The sequence below is a fragment of the Gopherus evgoodei genome, chromosome 3, assembly GCF_007399415.2.
Source record: "Gopherus evgoodei ecotype Sinaloan lineage chromosome 3, rGopEvg1_v1.p, whole genome shotgun sequence".
Lineage (NCBI taxonomy): Eukaryota > Metazoa > Chordata > Testudines > Testudinidae > Gopherus > Gopherus evgoodei.
In genome coordinates this window covers 172,348,858-172,372,073 of record NC_044324.1, presented here as the reverse complement: position 1 = coordinate 172,372,073, position 23,216 = coordinate 172,348,858, and the positions used below count along the sequence as shown (strand labels likewise).

The window sequence follows — 23,216 nt, the reverse complement described above, 5'->3', positions numbered from 1 at the left end:
AGGAGAGTTTGGAGGTGGGAAGTGACATTTCACCAGGCAGTGCTACCACGTAATCACAGACACAGAACCAGAAACAGTTTTGTTTTCCTTAAACTCGGCCAGCTTTGCAGCTGCAGTGAAAACCTGGAGTTTTACAGGAATGTACAATACACCATCTTTTGTAGCATTAGCCCATGACTGCCCCCACCACTTCACACTTAAAATGACTGCACATAACTATCTCCCAGTTCCTGTGTATCTGCAAAACCTGCTGCATCTGGGGACATTTGTTTTCAGTGATTCACTTTCAGCTGGGAATGTTTTTCATTAAAACGAGCATAATCATGGGTATTACATGGAATCTCAGACAGTCAACCTAATAAAAGATTATTCACTCCTCAAATGAGCATAACTAACTCCCACTGCTAATCTTGAGGTTTACATACACACTCTGAACAGTTGCCTGTAAGGATCACAAGTTGCCATCTATGCCCTGAAAATCCCAGATAAACTAAACTACTTTACCAGGTGTCCAACCTCCCTTAGTGATGACTATGTCCAGAATATTTGTATTAACTAACAAACTGAAAGTGTATTCCCAGAGTGACATCAAGTAATTAACTAAAGTGTTTGGATCAGCCCCAAGGATGTGGCAGGAGGCATGGCCTACCCAACTATCTGCTGTTCTGATGTGTGCCACCCCTTCCCTGCTGCTGCTATTCAGCAGCTGCCACACAAGCCACCTACTAGATCACAGAGGAGGGAAGCAAAAGCAGCATTGGCTGCTCTGATTGCCTGGTAAGCTGTATAAACACCAGGAAGAGCAGGGTAAGAGCTTGTCTGGCTCTGCCTGAGCCTAAAGGGAGTATCTAGCAAAGTCGGCTGTCCTCCCGATCACTGCAACCTACAACAGCACAGAACAGGGCAAGGGCAAAGCTAAGAATCAGAAACCTTTTATAGCTCCTTGATTCACTGCTTTGGCATGGGTTATAGTAGCCTGGTGGCTGCTCTAACTTGCACAAGATGGCAAGGCTTCCCAAGAGACCACATACCAGCAGGGGATAGCTGACATGCAGCGTGCACCAGCCACTCTCCCAACCCAACTCTTGACATGCTACTCCATAACCCAGCGTGGCCCCTAGACAGAGGCTGAGGGGAGAGAGGCATGGGAGTGGAGTAAACTGGCACCATATCCACTGGGGAATCCACAGCAAAAGATGTTGGGTGCTCTGTACAACTTAATTGGCATAAATGGACCATAAAAGGCCAGAGAGCCTGCCCCAAAGTATTGACTGTAGTCCTTGACCTTCTTGAAATATGTTTGGCCCCAAAACTCAAGAAATTGGACACCACCTTTCTAAATGGGCATGAATTACTACGACAAAAGAAAAGCAACTTGTACAAGTAAACCAAATCAGTCTGAGGAAATGGAGGAGAACAGTCAGATCCTCAAATGCTATTACAGACAATATCCAATGACGCTGAAAGCTCTGACAATTGCAAGTAGCTCTGTGCCAAGTTTAATTTTGTTCCACCTTTTGGGGACTGATTTTTCAGAAGTGTTGACACTCCAAAACTCCAACTGAAGTCAAAGGGAGCTCCAGGTGCTGGGCCTCACTGAACATCAGGCTCTGAAATTCTCTGTTTTGCTAATATCCTCTGTTGGGATAAAGATATGTTACTTCTGGACGTGTCCTGCAGTTCAATTTCTAGTTTGTTTGGACACCTGAAGACAATCTCTTTCCACAGATATCCATTTAAATATGGAGGAATGTGTTCTGGTCACCAGTGGGGACAGGATCAACCATGCTCAATACGTGGTGGCAGGTATTAAAAAGGACAGATCAATAACACTTTGCCTTGTCTACACCAGTGTCTAAGATGTGTAGAATCATGCTGGTCAGATGCCAAAAAAATCATCCGATTTTCTAGCATAGACAGGACCTACGTGGACTTGAGTGTACAGAGTGTTATTTGCCATTTATTTTGTTCTACTCCTTGGACAATCATGACTGAATATTTTGCTTTGTTTTTGTGACTGATAAAGAGGTTTTAAAATGTAGAAGTGTTGGATCCCAGCAGTGTAGCTCGTGGCATATTCACCAGACACTGGAGATGTGTGGTAGATCTAGCAATGCAGGATCCTGCACGGTTTACCATACATTTCAGCTGACAGTACTGTCCAGCCTAGAAAATAAACTTCGCAATTATGGAACCTCCAGCAAAGGAGACACTTTAATCTGATGCACCAAGGACACTGGAGGGAACATGTGCAGTTTCACTTCAGCCAGAGATCATTTTTCAAGCAGGTATACGTATCTTTAGAAATGCAAATGAAATGCACAACTCATAAGTGTTGAGATGGCAAAGCAAAGTAAATATTTATAAAGAAGAACATTTCACATCTCTACAAACGAATGGACCAGATTCAGAGGCAAATCTAAGGGAACCCAAATTGGTGTAAATTACACCTTCTAGTCCCATCATCATGAGTTGCAGCATTTTGATTCCAATCCATGTAATTTACACATCATCTCTGTATATAACCCACTAAATTTGACTCATAACACCCACTCAAGAGGCCGGAAAGGGAGGTAGTGTGGCAGGACAAGCAATTAGAAAAAGAGGATGTAAGAAGGTGTATATTGAACCAGGCCACACCCTACTTTAAAATTTCACCCTCTTCTGTCTCATCAGCATGCAAGTTACATCCACATAAACTTCCCGAGATTCACCTCTGAATCCCTCCCCCCCTTTTTTTTTTTTTCAATTCAGTGACAGTATCATTTCAGACTAGTTCTTTTCTACACCTCTACCTTGATATAACGCTGTCCTCAGGAGTCAAAAAAATCTTACCACGTTATAGGTGAAACCGCATTATATCAAACTTGCTTTGATCCACCGGAGTGCGCAGTCTCCCCTCCCCCCGGAACACTATAGTTTAATACAGCACATATACTTCTTCCCAGCTCTCAACATTTGTGGATAACTATTTTTATTTCTTAAAAAGAGTTGCTGAGCTCTGCTTAAATGCAGATCTGCATGCCCACAAAGGGTTTTAACTACAGCTCTGTCACTTTAAAGAACAGAATCAGTTTTTCTAAGTGCTATTAAGTGAAAGTTCAAGTAGCTGAAGAGATATTTGCAGTATGCAGTTTATTGGCCATTCACCTGAGCAGATAGGATGGTATGCTCAGAACCAGCTGTGTTTTCCTGCGTCAGAGGATATTACTATAGTGATTGAAGTGTACTGGAGAAACTAAGGGAAAAAGAAATACACTTAGCTAAGAGATGGACCATTGGTCTGACCCACTATGGCCGTCCTGAAGTTCTTAACTTTGGCAGGGTCCCTTGTCAAGGGCCTGGGTTTTCCTTTCTTTACGCTCCCAAAAAAAAAAAAAAAAAAAGGTGGCAAAAATCTTCAAATTTGTAAAGTTGTTCCATCAGACAATTTCACATCAATATTTTAAACTAAATCTTCAGTTATACCAAGTACTTTAAATCTTTAAGTGCATGTGTTGACTGGAAAACTCAATTACTATGCAGCTTCTCTGACAGCACGGATTAGGTAATTCCTGAAACTAACCTAAGTAAAAAGGACAGTCTGTACTTTCCCACAGGTTCTAGTCAAAGCTCTTATGCAGAAACTTTGAAGTTCAGCCTTTAATTAGCAGCAACCTTTTGAGACAACACACACACACACACACTAAACATATATATCTCACACAAAACACTACGTTCAAATATAGAGTTCATTAATGGTCTTAAATTCCCTACATAAATATTGTTTGCAGCATTGTTGTAGATATGATGGTCCCAGAATATGAAACAGAAAAGGTGGGTATGGTAATATCTTTTGTTGAACCCACTTGTGTTGGTGAAAGAGACCAGCTTGCGACATAAATATGTTACTTCTGGATGGGTCTTGCAATTCAATTTCTTGTTTGGACACCTAAAGACAGTCTCCTCCTACAGATATCCATTCAAGAGCAGGGGAATGTGTTTTGGTCCCTGGTGGAGACAGGAACAACCATGGTCAACACCTGGTGGCTTTTGAGCTTGTCTTTTTCACCAACACAAGTTGATCCAAGAAAAGATATTATCTCACCCACCTGATCTCACTACAAAAAATAATGAAATTCAGGGTTAACTCTTTAACCTAACCCTGTTTTGCCCAGGTATAATGCAGCACAAATGGTATAAGAGGCAATAACACATTCCACTTACATAGCACCTATCATCTAAGCACTTTACAAACAATAAGCCTCAACACAAACCAGCAAGCAAGTTATCTGGTCATTTTACAGATGAGAAAACTGAGGCACACAACTAATTGGCAGAGATACAAGAACCCAGCAGACCCAAGAGAACACTATCTCTCTATAAAAAGCATGAACTATTTTAATACTGTGAATGAGTCCAAGTGAGTGATGTCATTTCAGCATTCAACTCTGAGGTTTTTCTTCTTTGTGAGTTTAAGACACACCCTTAACTTTAATATTCTTAAACCACAAAAAGCTAGTTTTAATTCCCTAGATATTTATAGCAGTGCTAGGAAATGGTGTTGGAGAGACATTTCATGGTACACAGTTTAATGTTCCATCAAAATGAGTTAGATAAATGAAATTCTTCAGATTAATAGTGATGTGTAATAGAATCAAATTTTCAGCACTGTTTGTATTGTATCTAAATTAGACAGCAAGCTCTTCAAGGCAGAGATCTCCTCTTCCCCCATTGATTCCATGTACAGTGAGAATGTATAAGAACATTTTAGCTGTATACTAGAAAGCCTTTATTTCAGAGGTGCAGTAGCTGCTTTTAAAACACTGTGTGGGAGGTGGAAGAATTACAAGAACCAGATTCATATCTGGAATTAAATAAATGGTAACTGAGTTATTTTCAGTTAGAGTACAAAAAAACAAACAACAGTAACATATAATGTTTTAGGGCAAATAAGAACACTAGCTATTAAATTGAAAAAGCAATTTGTATGAGACAAATATATAGATGTAATACTTCCAGGCAGAGACCTTGCATCCAAAGTTTTAGCCTAAGTGAGTTTTTACAAATAAGTAAAAGCTCATTTATAAATAAGTCCTGGATCTTACCTAGCCCTGGAAAACACAAACACTGATGCTTCATCTTCACAAGCCAGCCATGAAGAAATCAGCTATTAAAATGTTTCACATTTCTGCTGACTTGACTGCAACTTTCTAAACAAAAGGCAGCTGGCACAATGGCAGGTTTTTTATATTCTGATCAACAGAATTCCACATTGGTACGTAGTTCTAGCTCTCAATTTAACAGGAGAGAGGCAGCATCTAAAGTTGTTTCACTAAGTTTGTATCAGTAACAAAAATGATTCCTTTCATATTAAGTTCTTCAGAACATCTATCTGGTCTTCAACAGCCAGGCCGTTCAGACTCTGTATTTAGAGGTTAAAGTAAACAAGAGGTTACATAATAGCCCTCCTAGAAGAAACACACAGGATCCTGGCTCCTTTCATATTCAGCAATTCACTTTAATAAGGTAAGATGCAACAGAAGTGTACAGATAAGTTTAATATTTACCTACAGCTACGCTCGATACAAAGTATGATCCTTCCTTCTCAGCCACTGCGCTCATAGCTCAGTTTATATTGCAGTGGCACTTAGCCATAACTCTGAGAAAGGAAGTTATGATGCAAGGTAGGAGTGGTATAATAGGAAGTACTGTATAATTGTTAAGGTTATTCTGGTTCTAAATAAAGGACAGCCCTTCTTCCTTTTAATTGTATCGCAGGAGAATACAAGACTCTTAACCATTAATCCAGAAGAGACAGTAGTTTCCATTCTCTAAATTAGGTTAAAGATAATTTACACAACACCCAGAGAAATTCTCACTGAAGAGATACATGTTTCATTTTCAGAGAGATAAAACAACTTGTTTTCTATAAATATAGGGAAACAGTTAAGAGGAAGCTTTTTTAAGGGTCGAGAACAGTGACACCACCACACGACAGAGAAAAAGTACACAATGAAAACTGATTTTTGCTATTTTAAGTTTTTTCTTCCCCCACATCAGCGACACTGAGAAGTATCTGGAGACTATGCAACCAAAACCCAGGGACTTAATTTCCCTATCAAAATACAGTTATAATTGGAACACAATGACGCTAGCTTTGGCTGCACCCCTCCTACTTCACAGATGACAATTTCCATATTCCAGCAGATTTTTTGAGAGATCTCATCTGTCTATACATCTGAACAGAAGCAAAGCATAACTATAGCTTAGATACTATCTTCATTACGAGCTCTTTTTTTCTGAATCATCTAATTTGGCCATATTAATTTTCTGAAGTTTGTCAGTCTAGAATTGTTTAAATCTGTTCCCAGTTTGATGCTGTTTACTTGTGCTTCCAGTAAGGACAAGAGGGAGGAATCCATTAAAAGGGTCATTTATCAAAGCTGTAGTCAAAACTTTGAGCTACCTTACTCAGATCAAATATGAGCACTGGATGCATGTGACCAAGCATAAAAGAGAAAGGCATTCTTCCTTTTGTCGTCAGCTCTTGAACTGAACTATTTACAAGAATCTTGATCTCAGAAGCACTCAATTATAGTTATTAAAAACATATTCTATTAGTTTATGTACAACAGAACATGTAGGCTAGATTTTCCATAAGAAGGACATTAGGAAAAGAGCAGTTCAAATAAAATGTCAAACAAACATTTTGCCTTGGTACTCACTGAAAGTATTTAGCCAAAAGTTATACCTACATAAATGTGGTACCTCAGTTTTATATCTGAATTTACAACCAAGCATGCCTCGGATCAAGGGTATCTTTTAAGACTGGTTATATTTTCAGACCACCGACATCCATAATATCAGTACTGAAAGCCAGATGGTTTGTAACTGTTTCAAAGCATTTTTTTAGAAGTGTTTTATTTTCAGATTTTGAGAGTTACACTGGCTATATGATACAGAGAATAAGGGTCTGTCTATATGCAGGTTTTGTAATGGTTTAAATTGGTAGAAAGAGTGATCTAGTTAAATGAATGTAATCTCCTACTGTGGATGCAGTTATACTGGCATAAAAAGGTCTTATATTGCTATAGTTTGTTTCAACAAAATTGTAGATCAACATAAAACTGCAGCCACACTAGGGGGCTGAACCAATTTAAATCAGTAGACAAACTAATTTAATCAGTTAAATCAGTGCAAAAAAACTGGGTGTAAACAGACCCTGATGTGTTCCTGAGATTGTATAAGAGAACATACAACTCTTTTCACAATGACATTTATACTCGGAACTCCCTTCCTGCACATATTCCCCAAGTGTCCACTAACCATTTCTGCGTGGCTTCTCAGTGACAACTAGTCAGCCATTTTGTATTGTTAACTTAACAAAAACCTAACTAAAACGGATGGCATGAAGGTTTGATCTTCAACCACTGATTGAACAGTACAGTCTGTCTAAATAAGAGCTCAATCCTCCTGCTAAAGTCAATGAAAGACAGACCAGGCCTTTGCATCATATGCCCCTTCTGGCAGACACTGGATTGCTCAACCCAGTCTGTGTTCAGTCCTAGCACACAGTCAGGGTTCAAAGAGCAATTAATACACTTTTCATCCATACAAACGCAATACCCCCTATCATAACCTAGTCCCAGATTTGGACCTTAGCGTCCAAAATATGGGGGTTAGCATGAAAACCTCCAAGCTTAGTTACCAGCTTGGACCTGGTAAAGCTGCCACCACCCAAAAAATTAGAGTGTTTTGGGGCACTCTGGTCCCCCCAAACCTTCCCTGGGGACCCCAAGACCCAAATCCCTTGAGTCTCACAACAAAGGGAAATAAACCTTTTCCCTTCCCCCCTCCAGGTGTTCCTGGAGAGACACACAGAAGCAAGCTCCGTGAATCTAAACAGAGGGATTCCACCCTCCCCGTTTCCAGCCTTGGAAAACAGAAGTACCGAGAGCTAATCTCTCTTCCCCCCTCACCCAGAGGGAATGCAAAGTCAGGCTAGTAAACCTAACAAACACAGATCTCCCCCTGACTTCTTCCTCCCACCAATTCCCTGGTGAGCACAGACTCAATTCCTGGAGTTCCCCCTAAAGAAAAACTCCAACAGGTCTTAAAAAGAAAGCTTTATGTAAAAAGAAAGAAAAATACATAAAAATGGTCTCTCTGTATTAAGGTGACAAATACAGGGTCAATTGCTTAAAAGAAATATGAATAAACAGCCTTATTCAAAAAGAATACAATTTAAAACACTCCAGCAACTATAGACATGTAAATACAAAAAAACATATAAATCACTATCTGATCTTTTGTACTTACAACTGGGAAACAGAAGATTAGAAAGCAGGAGACAGAAAAAATCACTTCTCATAGCCGAGAGAGTTCAGGCAGAAGACCCAAGAACAAAGGACTCACACACAAACTTCCCTCCACCCAGATCTGAAAAAGTCTGGTTTCCTGATTGGTCCTCTGGTCAGGTGTTTCAGGTACTTCTTTCCAGATGTAAGAGACATTAACCCTTAGCTATCTGCTTATGACACAGGGTTCAAAGAGCAATTAATACACTTTTCATCCATACAAACGCAATACCCCCCATTTCTAAAAACAGATTAGATCCTTCTACTTTAGAGAGTGTAGTAACCTATTCAACACAAGCAAAGAAGTTTGCAGATGCTTCTCTCCTCCCTCCAGGAACAGAAGATGACATCTAAGCATAATGAATGGGGTTATGAAAGCAACAGCCATAAGCCTGAACGGTCTTCCTTTTCTCTGCTCACATCAAACCCATAAGGAATCTTTGTATTTATTTATTTATTTTAAACTGTTCCTGAAGCTCAACTGCCATGCCACTCCATCTGGAATCAGCAGTGCTGTTATGTCAGCAGCCTTCCCGGGTGGCAACAGGCCAGCAGAAAGGCTTTCAAAGAGTTCCTGTGGGATGCTATTATAAAAAAGCTCAGTGGTTCTCACTGGCCTTTCAACGCACATGTGTTTCCGCAATGAAAAAAGGAGCAAAATGTTTCTCAGTGTCCATAGCAAATAAATTAAGGTTCTATACCAGCTGTGATCTATACATAAACTTTCTGTGATCTATACTTAACTTTCTTTCAGGAGGCCCAGTGGTGAGATGACAGCACATTTAACCCACACCACTTCTGAGGAGACCAGACTATCATGGAGAGGTGGCAGCAGCTGCACTAGACACGCTTTGCTATTTGCTGGCTAACTGATATCAGTGATACTGCAGGGGGGTTAAAGTATTTACTCTCCTCTTTTCCACTTCACACTTAGAAATCACACTGATGAGAAAAGATGACTGATGCTTATGCCTCAACCCACAGGAATATCCATAATCCAAAACCACACTTAACTCAACTTTAGTCCATAAATCATAGCAAGGTCAGGTGATTATGGGGAAAGATTTCCCTAGATTAGGCGAATTTATCACCTGTTTCTAATGCTAGTAGCATAAGCCTACTGTTAAGTGTTGAGGGTTTTTTTACGTCTAATCCTTTCACTTAAACCTAAACAACTGCAGCAAGAGTCATATGGGAGACAGAATTGGGCTTATAAGACTAGAATGTGTAGCAAATCAATTCTCATTTACAAAAACAAAGATTCGGGGTGCAACTCTAGCCCCACGATGGCAATTAGAGCAGAATAAGGCCAATGCTGAGTACATCTGAAAATTCCACTTTTAATGTGTAACACACACTACTCACTACACAATCAGTAGTATGGTCCTAAAATCTCTGTTAGTCCCACCTCCCTGAACTTCAGTGAAGCACACAACTCCTTCCAAAACTCACAGTTCAGCTATATTTAAAAAAAAAAAAGTTTAAATGTTTTAGAACATAGAAGAAATCAGACCATTTACCAGAACATTGGACAGGAAATCAGGAGACCACAGTTCTCTTTCCAAGCTCTACCAGTGACATGTTTCGTGACAATTAGGAAGACAATTTGAATTTTTGTAAATATACTCATTAATTTTTCATTGGATCACCCTTTAAATAGATTGTTCAGGGTTCTTTAATGTCAGGTCAAACAAACAAACAAAAAAACCCACACACAAATAATATGGGTTTTCCTGCTGCTTTCTTTACTCTTGAGGGCATTTTGGACCAAAACATTAACAATTCTGCACACAATATTTTAAAATTCTGCAAATTTTATTTGTCAAATAAATATGGAGGCTCCAGCACGGCATTGGGGATCACAGGCCACTGGCTGCACAGAGGTGGGAGATCACTGTGTAGCTCCCCTCTCTGCGACATGACTCAGCGGTGAGGCTGCACTCAACCCTGACACAGCACAAGGAGTGGGCCTACCCCAGAAACACCCCAGGGACCTACCTCTCTAATCCAGGTGCACCAGGTGGGTTCAGAAAGGCAGGATCCAAGCATGGAGGAGCTTAGTGTGGGGGGGATCCAGGTGTGGGTTGAGATGGTTCTGCATAGGGCAATCTGGGTGCAGGCAACTCTGTGGGGGATCCGGGTGTGGGGGGAGATCTGGATGCACAGGAGCTTATTGGGGGTGTTCTGGGTGCAATAGTAATGTGACTCTGAAGGGGGAGTCTGGGTGTGGGAGGGTCAGTGGTGGTGAGGGTCCAGATACTGCAGGGGGTGGGGATCCAGATACAGCTGGTTGGGTCTCGGTGGGGTGGGGATCCAGGTGCGGGGTGGCTCGTCGGGGTGGTCCAGATGCAGGGGGAGTGGAGGCTCATCAGGAGGAGCTGGATGCATGGGGGTTTGGTGGATGAGGAAGCAGCTCCTTGCACAGGGATCCCTCCCCCTGCAGCTGAGGCGCAACGGGTGCAGAAAGGGGGGCAGGGGAGGGGTTGCAGAGCTTCCTGCAGCTGGGGGAGAAATCTGGGGGTGGGTCTGACCTGGCCCCGGATGCCATGCAGGGGAAAAAGAAGTCCTCTCCTGCCCAGCCAAGACTAGCAGCTGAGCCTAGCGCAGGGTCAGGAGCCACCACCCAGGTCTTCCCCAGTCCTGCCTCCTGGACTCCCACAGTGAGATTTACCTCTTCTGGCTGCCCTGGGCACCTAAAATATACTGCTGGGGAGGGTCAAATGACCATTCTTGTGGCGTCCCTTTGCTTCCCCATCAGAAAGTCATTTTTCTGCAGGGAAGCAAAGAAATCAGCGGGGAACAAATTCTGCACATGCGCAGTGGCACAGAATTCCCCCGGGGAGTATTTCTTGTTATTTTAATGTGTCTTTTAGACCTGAAAGCAACACTTCTCCTCCCTTTCCTTTCTCTGAGCAAAGCCTGCTTGTTGCCTGTTCTCTTTCAGTTTCAGCTCTGTTTTTACTGGTACAGGTGAACACCTCCTTCTGGGGCATAGGAAGGAGTTGGCATGATCAACAAACCAATGAAACTGACAGACACAAGGAGTTGTCAAATACACAGTGCAAACAAACTAAAAGATTTGTCTCTAATCTTTCAATTATAATGATTTTAGACACCATTTGTAACAATAGGTACAAAGTTTTCATACGGAAGTGGGATTTTCAAACTGATAGCACCCTCTAAAGGTCTCCACCTCAGCTGCACCACCTGTAAAGTGATGATAGTACTCACTCCATCCCCTCCTTAACAAAGGGCTTTGAGATCTTCAGATTAAGACATCCTTAGAGCTAATTACTACTTTCATATCCTCTCTTCACCAAAATGAGCTTGTCAAGAGTGGCACAGTAGTGAAGTGCAGCTAGTGAAAAAAATTTAAAACACAAGGATTGTTTCAGAGTGTAATGTTGAGAACCTCCACCTCCCAAGGTAAAAACAGAGGGAATGGAGTGACAAAGAAATGTGTTACAAACAAACAAAGCTCATTTGATAATATCTCTGTAAAGAAACACAACCTCATTACTTAAACACAGTAGGTACCCTGGCACCAAGAAACTGACAGATAATTCCAGAAACTCCCTTAAAACTCAGCTCAAGAGAACTGTCAGCTTTAGCTTTGCACTACTACAGCAAAACAGAGTAAGAGTCTGAATTTAGATATAAAATTACATGCTTAGTAGTTACCCTCACAGAACTGAAGAATCAAGGCTGAGGAAAAATTCTTGACTTACTTGATAAAATGAAGATATGCTATTTTAAACGGATCTCAAAGTATCAGAACTAGTTACAAGATTAAATGTCTTAAAGAAGGACGGTAAGGGGAGCACTCAGTAGAAAACTGATTTGAAACCTCTTTTCAGCCCCACCCAGTCAGTCAGGGTTCAAATCTGCTCAAAGGCATAGTCCAGAGCACAACAGGCTCAAGGTTCCCCTAGCATCCGTATATCAACAACCACAAAACCCTGCTCAAGTGTGCGTGGAGAAGATACGATTATTTCAGACAATGACATTTAATGACACTGTTATGTGACAAAAATGAAACTCACATACACAAGTGTCCCAGTTGGTATGACTCCCAGGAGCAGGAGTCAGGAGACAAGAGCTCCATTCCCACTTCCTCCACTGACCCACTGAATGATCTTGGGCAAGTCACTTAGCTCCTCTATCTTAAGTTTCCCATTATACAACTCCTTGATCCACAGCAAAGAGTGCTAAATAAAAAAAGATATTGCAGCAACTAACAACTCAAAAGAACTGCACCAAACAACTCAAAACATTAATATATCAGAAGCTTTTCAAGCCTTTGGATGTGAGAGCATCCCTATTATTTACTCCATTTCAGACACGATACAGTATAATCTAACTGGATCTCTACCATAGCAGCTTTTCCACATCAGTTTCATGTTAATCAAAACCAGTTTTTTTTTAAAAGTGCCTAGTAACTGTTTTAAAACACTGCAGGAAGAGCAGGCTAAATCCACTCATGTATATTTTATTCTCATAAAACTGATAAGTATTAAAACTGAGACAACAACAACAAAATAAGATAAAGGAAAATTTTCTCTTTCTTTTTAAATGATTCCCACAACACACTTACCTCAGCGTAGTTTTGTCACCTACACACATAACCCTCTATCAAAAAGGATCTCTTCATGCTAATCAATGTTCGAGCATGTATGGTGGGTGGTTCTGTAACGCAGAACAAATGGATACAGAAGTATCTATTCAAATATCTGGCATGCCTACCTCAGGCTGATAAAAATAGAAGAGGGAGTGAGGAGTTGTATCCAGTTACCACATAAAGAAAACATTCTTGATACTAACATCACTTAAAACAGAAACTGGAGATTTCTAAACATGTGCAAAACTGGCTTTGCACTAAACATTACTGTAGCACTCTTAGTAACAATGAAACAAGTGGTGATGTCATTGGTGTGACTAATTTTAAACTGATGACAGGACTAATAGCAAGAACAAAAATATCAGTGATTAACAACAGCAAGATGGGAATTGGTTTCTACCTTTTAACATTTCTGGTAACAAGCAATCTTCATTGATTACAGCAAGAGCACTTATTTGCCTAAAATTCTCATCCAAGTGACAGAATTAGCTATCCCACACCATCTGCAATTGTTATTCATTTCTCCCACATTCAAAAAGTTTGGAATTTCCTCAGACAATTTAGCAACAGTGGCTAAAAGCATCATATAAAAATATGACTATTTCACATGATACCAAAGAACTCTGTTGACCTTTCTACACTATACTATCTTGAAGTCAAACAAAAGGCCCTGTTTCAAGCTCCTTAATCATTTCTTACTGAACTTATTAGGAGTTTTGCCTGAGTAAGAGTTTTAGCTGGTAAAAAGTAAGCAACGAGCTAAGAACAGGGCTTTAAGACAGGAATGCTGTGAAAGAGCAGGATGGCTTGATGTGCTCGGGATCACATGAATGTGAGCACCTTCCAGCTTCTGAAGTATTAAATAACCTTCTCTTTGATACTAGAGCTGACATTTGTGTACATTCCCAGGGTAACAAAGGAACCCTCCAACCTCTTTCCCAGGGAGGTCACAGATGTGAGAAAATAAAGTTACTCCTCTTCCCCTGATGCTATAAAGGCCAAGCCAAGAAAGTCACTCTAAGCAAGTCATTTTTACAGTGCGTCCCACCTCCTTATTCACAGGGCCTCCCTTTGAGAGGGACAAGACCCTGCCCTATTGAACACGCTCAACAAGTTCAGTGACATGCATTGTGGGGGCAAGGAGATCTCCCAGGCAGATTGCTAACAAGGAGAGCTGGTAAACAAACCCAGAAAGCATTTTAAAGCCAACTTATTATCATAATTAATTTGAAATGAACACTGGGCACACTGCCACTTTAAGACACTAGAATGAGGATAAATGAACAAATGTTATCTCCATTGTACCTGCCTCTATTAAAATTCTGTTAACCTCCATGCAAATTAATCTAGCACACAACTCTTCAGACAGGCCCTTCATCAATAAAGCAGAGATCCCATCTGGTAACAGCCACAAGGGAAAGGAAATGTTTTATATGAAGTGTCCAACCCCACTTGTCCCCATCTGATCCTGACCCATGCAACAGTAACAACAGGAAACCCACAAGTCATTCACAGTCTGAATGAATTACTGATGAATAGACCGATCAGGAGCAAAAACCATAATAAGTAATTTCCCAGGACTTCCACAGACTGATCTAGTGTGAAAAAAAAAAAGACAGATCATTTGTGATGAAAGCGCTTAAAGAAACTGACATACTGAACAAATTGTAATGTACTACGAAATACAGATTTCAGGTAAATATTTTCTGGGAGAATAGGGTTGTTTGTAAAGAGGGACAATATTGAAATAAATTTTATTTAAAAATCATTTCACAAACTAATAGGAAGCTATTGATCAATGGACAAAAAAAGCCCATTGTTTTAACAAAAACCGCTGAACTATAGGTGTACAGGAAACATTATTTACTGTCATGATTCACAACAACAAATCATGACAACTCATGGTCTGTAAAATGCCACACGCACTCAATGTACTGTAGGGAAAGAAGACCAGCAAAACATGTTCTCAGAATTATTCAGCATTCTATGCAAAGTATCCCTGAAATTAAGACTCTGAATATCATGTATTAAATTATTTTATGAAAAAATATTTTGGTAACACCACTAAGTGACTTACATTAGCTAAAATGTCCAGAATTACATTTAGTGATCCAATGTATACCAAGCCCTTAAACAAATTAAGAGACATAGCTCCTGCCTTGGGGTGATTACAATATAAGCCCCAGTCAGGCAATCAAATTCACGCTAAAGTCAACTGGGTGTCATAGACACAGAGGTCTGGCTGCCTGGATCCCGTTGCAGGACTGGAGCCTAAATAAGCAACACACAAATGAAGGAAGATGGTTCAGGGTCAACAAAAACAACTATTTATCTGCATCAGACAGACATTTTTCCTTATCTAAGGGCTTGTCTACATCACAAAGTTGCAGCGCTGGTGAGGGGGTTACAGCGCTGCAACTTAGGAGGTGTACACATCTGCAGGGCATCACCAGCGCTGCAACTCCCTGTTTGCAGCGCTGGCCGTACTCCCGTTTTGTCTCGGGTGTAGAGGATCCAGCGCTGGTGATCCAGCGCTGGTAATCAAGTGTAGACACTTACCAGCGCTTTTCTTGACCTCCATGGAATAAGCAGGTATCCCAGCATACCTGAGGAAGCCTCTGGTAATCAAGCTGGTCTCCTTCCCCGGTTTGCTCTCACGTTCCCCGAACCCCGAGCAAGCAAGTCTCCTTCCCTGCGGTTTGCAGGGTGGTTCGGGGAACGCGAGAGCAAACCGCGGCGAAGCTGGTCTCCTTCCCCGGTTTGCTCTCACGTTCCCCGAACCACCCTGCAAACCGCAGGGAAGGAGACCTGCTTGTTCAGGGAACGCGAGAGCAAACCAGGGAAGGAGACCAGCTTCGCCGCGGTTTGCTCTCGCGTTCCCCGAACCACCCTGCAAACCGCAGGGAAGGAGACCTGCTTGTTCGGGGAACGCGAGAGCAAACCGCGGCGAAGCTGGTCTCCTTCCCCGGTTTGCTCTTGCGTTCCCCGAACCACCCTGCAAACCGCAGGGAAGGAGACCTGCTTGTTCGGGGAACGCGAGAGCAAACCGCGGCGAAGCTGGTCTCCTTCCCCGGTTTGCTCTCGCGTTCCCCGAACCCCCCTTGAAGCCGCCCAACAGCGCTGCAGTGTGGCCACATCTAACACCACTTGCAGCGCTGGTTGCTGTAAGTGTGGCCACTCTGCAGCGCTGGCCCTATACAGCTGTACTAATACAGCTGTAACAACCAGCACTGCAAAATTTTAGATGTAGACATGGCCTAAGATTAAGGTAGTGAATACTTACTGAAGATGCAGGTCTATGCTTAAAATGCAAAGTATTAAAATGGGTCTGTAAATCCCAAGTAGTTAAAACCAGATTTTCTCATAATACCATTGAAGGAAGTATTTTAGTCAAAGAAAACTGCACTAGATGGACCACTGATCTGATCCATTGAACAGTAACATAGGAACTGGCACACTGGAACACTCAAGGGGCTCTTGAATGTTCATGACTTTAGAGTGCTCTAACCAGGCTATGACATACTCTGTAGTGAGGGCGCTCAGTCTCTCCTGTTGAAGGTGCTCCATTGTGGATAAATAATTGAAGAGTTATTTGGGGGGAGTGAGAATGACTCTGTAACCAAGGTGGAAGCCCTAACCACTAGAAAGTAAGCGATGCAGGGTCTCGTCCTCCTGCTCCAAAGACTTTAGTTATTTAAACACACTAGAACAGCTTCAACAGGAGAGACTGAGGGAAATCTACATCAAGAAATCCCATAGCCCAGTGGTTAGAGCACTCTGAAAAGTATGGGAGACCCTGTTCAAATCCTTTGTCTCCCTCACTCAGAGTGGGGAATTGAATCCTTGGCTCCCATATCCCAGGTATGTGCCCTAACCACTGGGCTAAAAATTACAAGGCAGGCAGTGGCATTGCCTTCTCTGTGCACCACCACCACCACCACCACCTCTTCTTCCTCCTCTATTTTGCACTGAGTGAGGCAGACACTGGGCTCATTCTCACAGAAACAATTTTGGCTCCTAAGCAACTTGACTCTAGGAGAGGGATTCCCAGTTGTAGATCATAGGCACCCCTGCTGCAACCCAGACTTAGGCACTTATCTCCAGGAGAAGGGTAGGCATTTGAACACATTCTTCTCATTGGCATCTCCCACTGGCTAGCTTAACCAACTCCCCACCTAGTGTGCTGGCTTCTGTAGAGCACTTCTTAGGCACCCCACTCCTCCATTTATCGCATAGGGAGCCTAGCACCTAACTCAAGATTGTGAATCAGCATTGTTCCTGCGATTGCCTGGGTGCCTAAATTTTGGGCACTGCAATGCTCTGCATCACAACACCTAAGCCGATTTGTAGAACCAGACCTTAGAGCGATTACAACCAACAAGGATTTCAGACTGAATTGAAGCCTCTGCCTGTAACACAGTCTCTGCATTAGCTCCATCTGCGAAACCTCCCACCCTTTCAGCAAAGCTATTTATCCAGCATACATAATGATGCAAATTATTTCCTAACATCTACTCATCTTTATGGTAACAATGCAAAACACGTAAAGGGGACCAATTATGTTGCCGAAAGATATGCTATTTTAGAAAACGTGCCAGCTCCTCATCGCAACAAAACAGTACAAATCGCACTCCATCTGTTGAAGGCTTGTGGGAAGGTGAGAATTTTATGTGGCTCATTTAATTCTCTGACTTTAACCCTGTCGCTACTTCTGAGGGCACTTTAGAAATGCATGCAGTTTACCTATACACAAAGGTAATTCATTACTTTCTTGCAGAATTTAAAAACACTCTCCTAGTATATGGTTACAACAGCAACTTAGTTGCTACACATCATCACTGCAAGAAAGAGACTTCAGTTGTAATGGTCCTTGGTAACCATAGTTACTCTACTATTTAACACCATATGTATGCATTGCACTGGGTGGGGCAAGAGAGAGTATGAGACTGGTGCCAGGGGGTTCAGCTGGATTGTTTTATTGGGGAAGGAAGATATAAGATAGGGAAGAAGCAGAGGAAAATATAAAAGCTACCACAAAACGGAGAGGGGGATGGGTTTGGAAGATGTTTAAGGACCACCTTCCTATTCCTCATTCAGCAGCATGAATGAAGACATTTATGCCCATAAGAGTCCCACCATCACACCAGGAAGGAGATCGCTCTTCTGAAGTGTCAAGCATGGTACATTTTAGTTCAATGTCATTCCTAGTTGCTATACATTTGGTTAGACAAATATTAAATAATACTCTTTCAGCCAGACTCCAAAAATCTCATCATTTGAATATGATTTTTGCAGATACAAAACAGTGTTAATCATCAAAAGAGGGTGATTGGGTAAAAGAAACTGCAAAAAAAATTGTTTTAAGGCTTGCTATTATCTATGTTCCCAGCTGTTTTTAGCACTACTTGGGCTCCAGTTCATTTCTGTTCATATCCATTCAGACTTTACTAGAGGAGATTTTCAAGGGGCTGTTTAGGCACCAACACCCAATGGGCAGCTAACTGCTCTTTGTGCCTTTTAAAATCTCCTCCTACATCCCCCAATTAATGTAATTATTAGAAATGAGAGCCTGCAGAGTAACAAAATACATTATAACCTTTAAAAATGCCGAGTTCTAAATCCACTATATTTGCTCTCTAATATTAAGCCACTTAACCCATTCTAATTTAGACTGATCCATTACTTTATGTAGTAAACACAGTCTGGTAAAGGTTGCAGTGATCTCTTTTATTTTATTAATTAAAAACAGAATGATCAAGATTTGAGTGATCATGAAATGGAAGTCTGAGCACCTACAGCAATTCATGCACTGGCACTTGTCTCAACCAACTGAAAGGACAGGCAGAAGTAGATTTGAAATGGAGGTGGCATTCAAATAAAGGAACAGAATTGTTTGGGGATACTTTGGGATGATCTTCAGAGACAGATGGTTAGCTGAGAAGAGTAGTCTCTTGTACAGATTTACTATCTGGTGACAGAATGTTTACTTAATTATAATGATCTTTGAATTAACACCTTGCTACTTTATATATTGCTTTTTTTCCCTCAGATTTCCATGGGCTGATGACAATATAATTCTCCAAAAAGTTTGACTACTGTAACTTTACCTACACCAATAGTGATTGCTCTCTCTTTAATTACACCAATTAAAGTCACTTACTGCTCCTTTGATTTGTTCTGCTGGACTAAAATCGACCCTCACTATTGCCTCCTCAATGGAGAGGAAAGAGTGATAGGAAAGGGAGAAGAGACATTAGCTTCCCTGGAACAAGCAAACCATGTCAGCCTGAGATACTCAGGTGTCATCTCCTTATAAATGGCCATTCTCTTCCTGTTTATGGATCCCTATTTGCTTCAGTCAGCTTCCAGGATTTGTGATGGGAAGGTGTTTTTAAACTGACAATATACTGCATCAGAAGAATACAATTCCCCAATTCTGCAAATACACTTGTGAATAACTTTATATACATGAATAATCTCACTGAGTTCAGTGGGTCTATGCAGCTGTGTAAAGTTACTCATACACATAGCATTGGCCCTGATTTTTCAACCACTTGGAGAGCAAGGCCATATGCATGGCACACGCACACACGGCAACCTAAAATACTCAAAGCAATCTCCATTCAGGCTTTCCGAGAAGCACAGGAATTCCCAACACATTGTATTTATTTGTAATCTGCCATTCTTAGAAATAACAATGGTTCATCCTCGGCTCTATTGGTTGTTGGTTAATACCAAATATTCCGAGATACTATTACTTCCGATTTGGCCCAGTTGCAATATAGGGATTAATGACCTCCCTCTTCCACAGTCAGAGGTTTTGTGCCAAAGCAAAACCTTTCTATCCCTTCATTCAACTTCAGCTGTCTTCAGCTTAGACCTTGCCTTCACTAGAAACAAAGATGCGTTTTTAAACTCATGTTAGAACCATAGGGTAGACAGAGCACTTTGTATTTTAACACAGTTAGCTGGTGCGGGTCAGTTCTAAAGCATTGAAAACACCTTTTTTACCTAGCGTGGACACAACCTTCATAAACTACAAATTTCTCCTGGTAATTCCTACTTCAGTGTCAATGGGAGAATATCCTGAAACTGGGCAAAACCAGTTTATTTTGTAAACAACATAGGCACTCATCCTCTTGGAGCTTGGACATTTTAAAAAGAAAACAGATGTAGGAAATCTCAAGACCACATCAGGGGTCTGTGTCTAGACAAATTTAGGAATTCTAATTTGCTAAGAATTGTTCATGAATTTGTTATGTAGAACTTGCAAACTCACACCGAATAAGCTAGAGAGAACAAAACGATTTAGCTTATTCAGTCCCTCCTCCTGCCAAACAGGCCAGTTCCACCCATAACATCTAGAATTCTCGAAGTGGAACAAACTCAACGTTTAGGGACTGTTGTGCATCTGAAGATAATTCAGACTGACGGCTGGTTAAATCCTTTAAAAAAAAATCAGGGGAACCATCTAATGCAAGAAGAGCTGGCGGCTGGGAGGAGTAAGGGAAGTGTATGGCGAACCCTTCTTTCCGAAGGCTAAACGTCATCGTCCCTTTAAACGTGTGGAATGTTGTGTCACTGTTGTTCCACCAACAAGCTACCTGTTCCCCCGCAGTTCACGCCCCAGTGCACTGCGCACCAAGCCCTGCCCCGCAAGCTTAGCGCCTATCAGGGCTTGCCACTCTTGTAATACTAACCTGGGGCACTTTTCCCCACAAGGTTCGCTATTCTCCCCTGGAGGGCTCGTTACACTGATCTCAGCGTGAAACCAGAGCAAGCAGAATAGCTGTAAACACTAAGATTAGAGGGGGGGAGGGAAATCACCCAACACAAACCAGCTCAGATTCGGAACAAAGAGCTAATCTGATGGTCTCCCCCAGCTCCTCCGTCTCTGCCTCTACCTCTACAATGGCAGGATCCATTTTCTCTTCCGATGTTTACCGGCGCTATCAGACCCTTCCCTAGATAAGGAGTCAGCTCCATTTGCTGACGCGAGTCTCCAAGCAGCACTGCCCTATCGTAAATACTGAACCGGGGGGGGGGGGCGGCGAGATACACGCGGCTTATCCCACCCGCCCCCCATCTCTGAAAACCGCCAGGTTACTACCATGGAGGTACCGAGACCCCTGGAGTCAGGAGCGAAAGGCAATTTCCAGTTTGAGTCCGAGCTTCTGCCCCTTCCAACTTTCTCCACGAAACTCCCTCTGGCCTGACTCTTCCCACGCCTGGCCCCAGACTCCTACGCACTGAGGGACGTGTTGGTGCCAACAAGCCACATTCGCTGATCGCGGCGCCCCTGAGACTGAACAAGACGGGATGGGAGCAGAGTCCAGCCCCACCAGTCCCACGTGTCCCCCTTACACCCCCCCACGCACCCCCATGTCCGCTTACTGCCCCCCTCCCCCGCTCTTACCGGCCGGGACCCCTCACTCACCGGCATCATCTTGGAGCCGAACCGCATGGAGGCGGATGGTGCCGGGTCGCCCCGCCCGAGACCGAGGAGATCACTGGCCGGGGCCTGGGGAGGCGGAGCGGCCTGCGGTGCCGGCCGCAGCGCACCGGGAGCCGGGCAGCGCTGGGAACCTGTTGCGAAGAGGAGCCCGACCCCCGCCAGGCTCTGGCTTACGACCCAGCTCACCGCCCAGCGCCGCCGCCGCCGCTTTGTCCCCCCGGAGACCCGCTCTCCCCACCGCCGCCCCCGGGTCCACTCTCCGAAACTAACCCCAAAGCCCAGCGATTGGCGAGGAGGAGCCGAGAGTCTCAGCCCCGCCCGGATCCCACCCCCAGAAGAGGCTGGCACTGGCAGGGCCAGCTCCCCAGCTCTGTCCTAAGCCCTTCCGCTCCCCGGGCTCGCTAGACAGTGGGGGGCTTTGCCTTGTGTGGGACAGGAGGGAAGCTGCCCGAGAGCGCCTTTTGTGGGGCTCATCCGCCTCCCTCACATAAACCCCCCTTGAGTTTACCTTCCTTGAGGGCTCATACACCCTCTGATGAGGCGTCCCTCCCTGCTGGCTCACCCGCCCCCTCCCCCAACTTTCTGGGCCCGACTCCTCGCCCCCACCCCCCCCCCGTTTTGCTGAGGTTCGCTCAGTCTCTGGAGATCTGTGCGCCAGTCCTCATGACAGGATGGAAGTTTTCATTATAATTCACACCGGCCCTCGTTGAGATCAGAAATCACAGCCAGATTTGGGTTTCACAAGCAGTTGCTGAACCAGCCCTGTCCTGCTGACTTACTCCTGTAGCTCTTGAGGGGACCTGCACAGAGGATAAGTTTTGCCTTTGGCATAATCGCTCTCATTTATCCTTCTATTTTGAGTGTGCTCATTCCTATGTATATACATGACAATGGATCCCCCACCCCTAAGGTATCTATTAAATTCAAACCTTGCCCTGAGGGCAAGAACTGGAAATTCGGTACTTAACTATTCACCCCCTTATCTCTGTGATCTCACAATCTATTCACTCTATTCACCCATGATCACTTTCAGAACCCCCGGTTATATGAACTAAAATTAATGAGACCTGTAAATGCATCCAGCCTAGGTGTTGCCCAGATTTTAAGGATCGTTGGAGGGCAAAGTGCAAGATTATCTCAGGCCATATCTACATCTAAAATTTTGCAGCGCTGGTTGTTACAGCTGTATTAGTACAGCTGTATAGGGCCAGCGCTGCAGAGTGGCCACACTTACAGCAACCAGCGCTGCAAGTGGTGTTAGATGTGGCCACACTGCAGCGCTGTTGGGCGGCTTCAAGGGGGGTTCCGGGACCGAGAGAGCAAACCGGGAAAGGAAACCAGCTTCGCCGCGGTTTGCTCTCTCGGTCCCGGAGCCAGCCAGCAAACCGCAGGGAAGGAGACCTGCTTGCTCGGGGTTCCGGGACCGAGAGAGCAAACCGGGAACGCCGCGGTTTGCTCTCTCGGTCCCGGAGCCAGCCAGCAAACCGCGGGGAAGGAGACCTGCTTGCTCGGGGTTCCGGGACCGAGAGAGCAAACCGGGAACGCCGCGGTTTGCTCTCTCGGTCCCGGAGCCAGCCAGCAAACCGCGGGGAAGGAGACCTGCTTGCTCGGGGTTCCGGGACCGAGAGAGCAAACCGGGAACGCCGCGGTTTGCTCTCTCGGTCCCGGAGCCAGCCAGCAAACCGCGGGGAAGGAGACCTGCTTGCTCGGGGTTCCGGGACCGAGAGAGCAAACCGGGAACGCCGCGGTTTGCTCTCTCGGTCCCGGAGCCAGCCAGCAAACCGCAGGGAAGGAGACCTGCTTG

At 43.5% G+C, this 23,216-nt stretch overlaps 1 protein-coding gene across 1 annotated transcript in view; it reads right to left on the bottom strand.

The window, feature by feature from the left end:
- The window catches only part of TP53BP2 (tumor protein p53 binding protein 2), a 67,239-nt gene extending 45,623 nt beyond the window's left edge, over positions 1-21,616 (bottom strand). The window contains exon 1 of the mRNA XM_030557431.1: positions 21,395-21,616. Within this exon, the coding sequence (XP_030413291.1) occupies positions 21,395-21,421 (27 nt within the window). The 5' untranslated portion in view covers positions 21,422-21,616. The remainder of the gene's footprint in view (positions 1-21,394) is intronic.
- Positions 21,617-23,216: the final 1,600 nt, after the last annotated feature.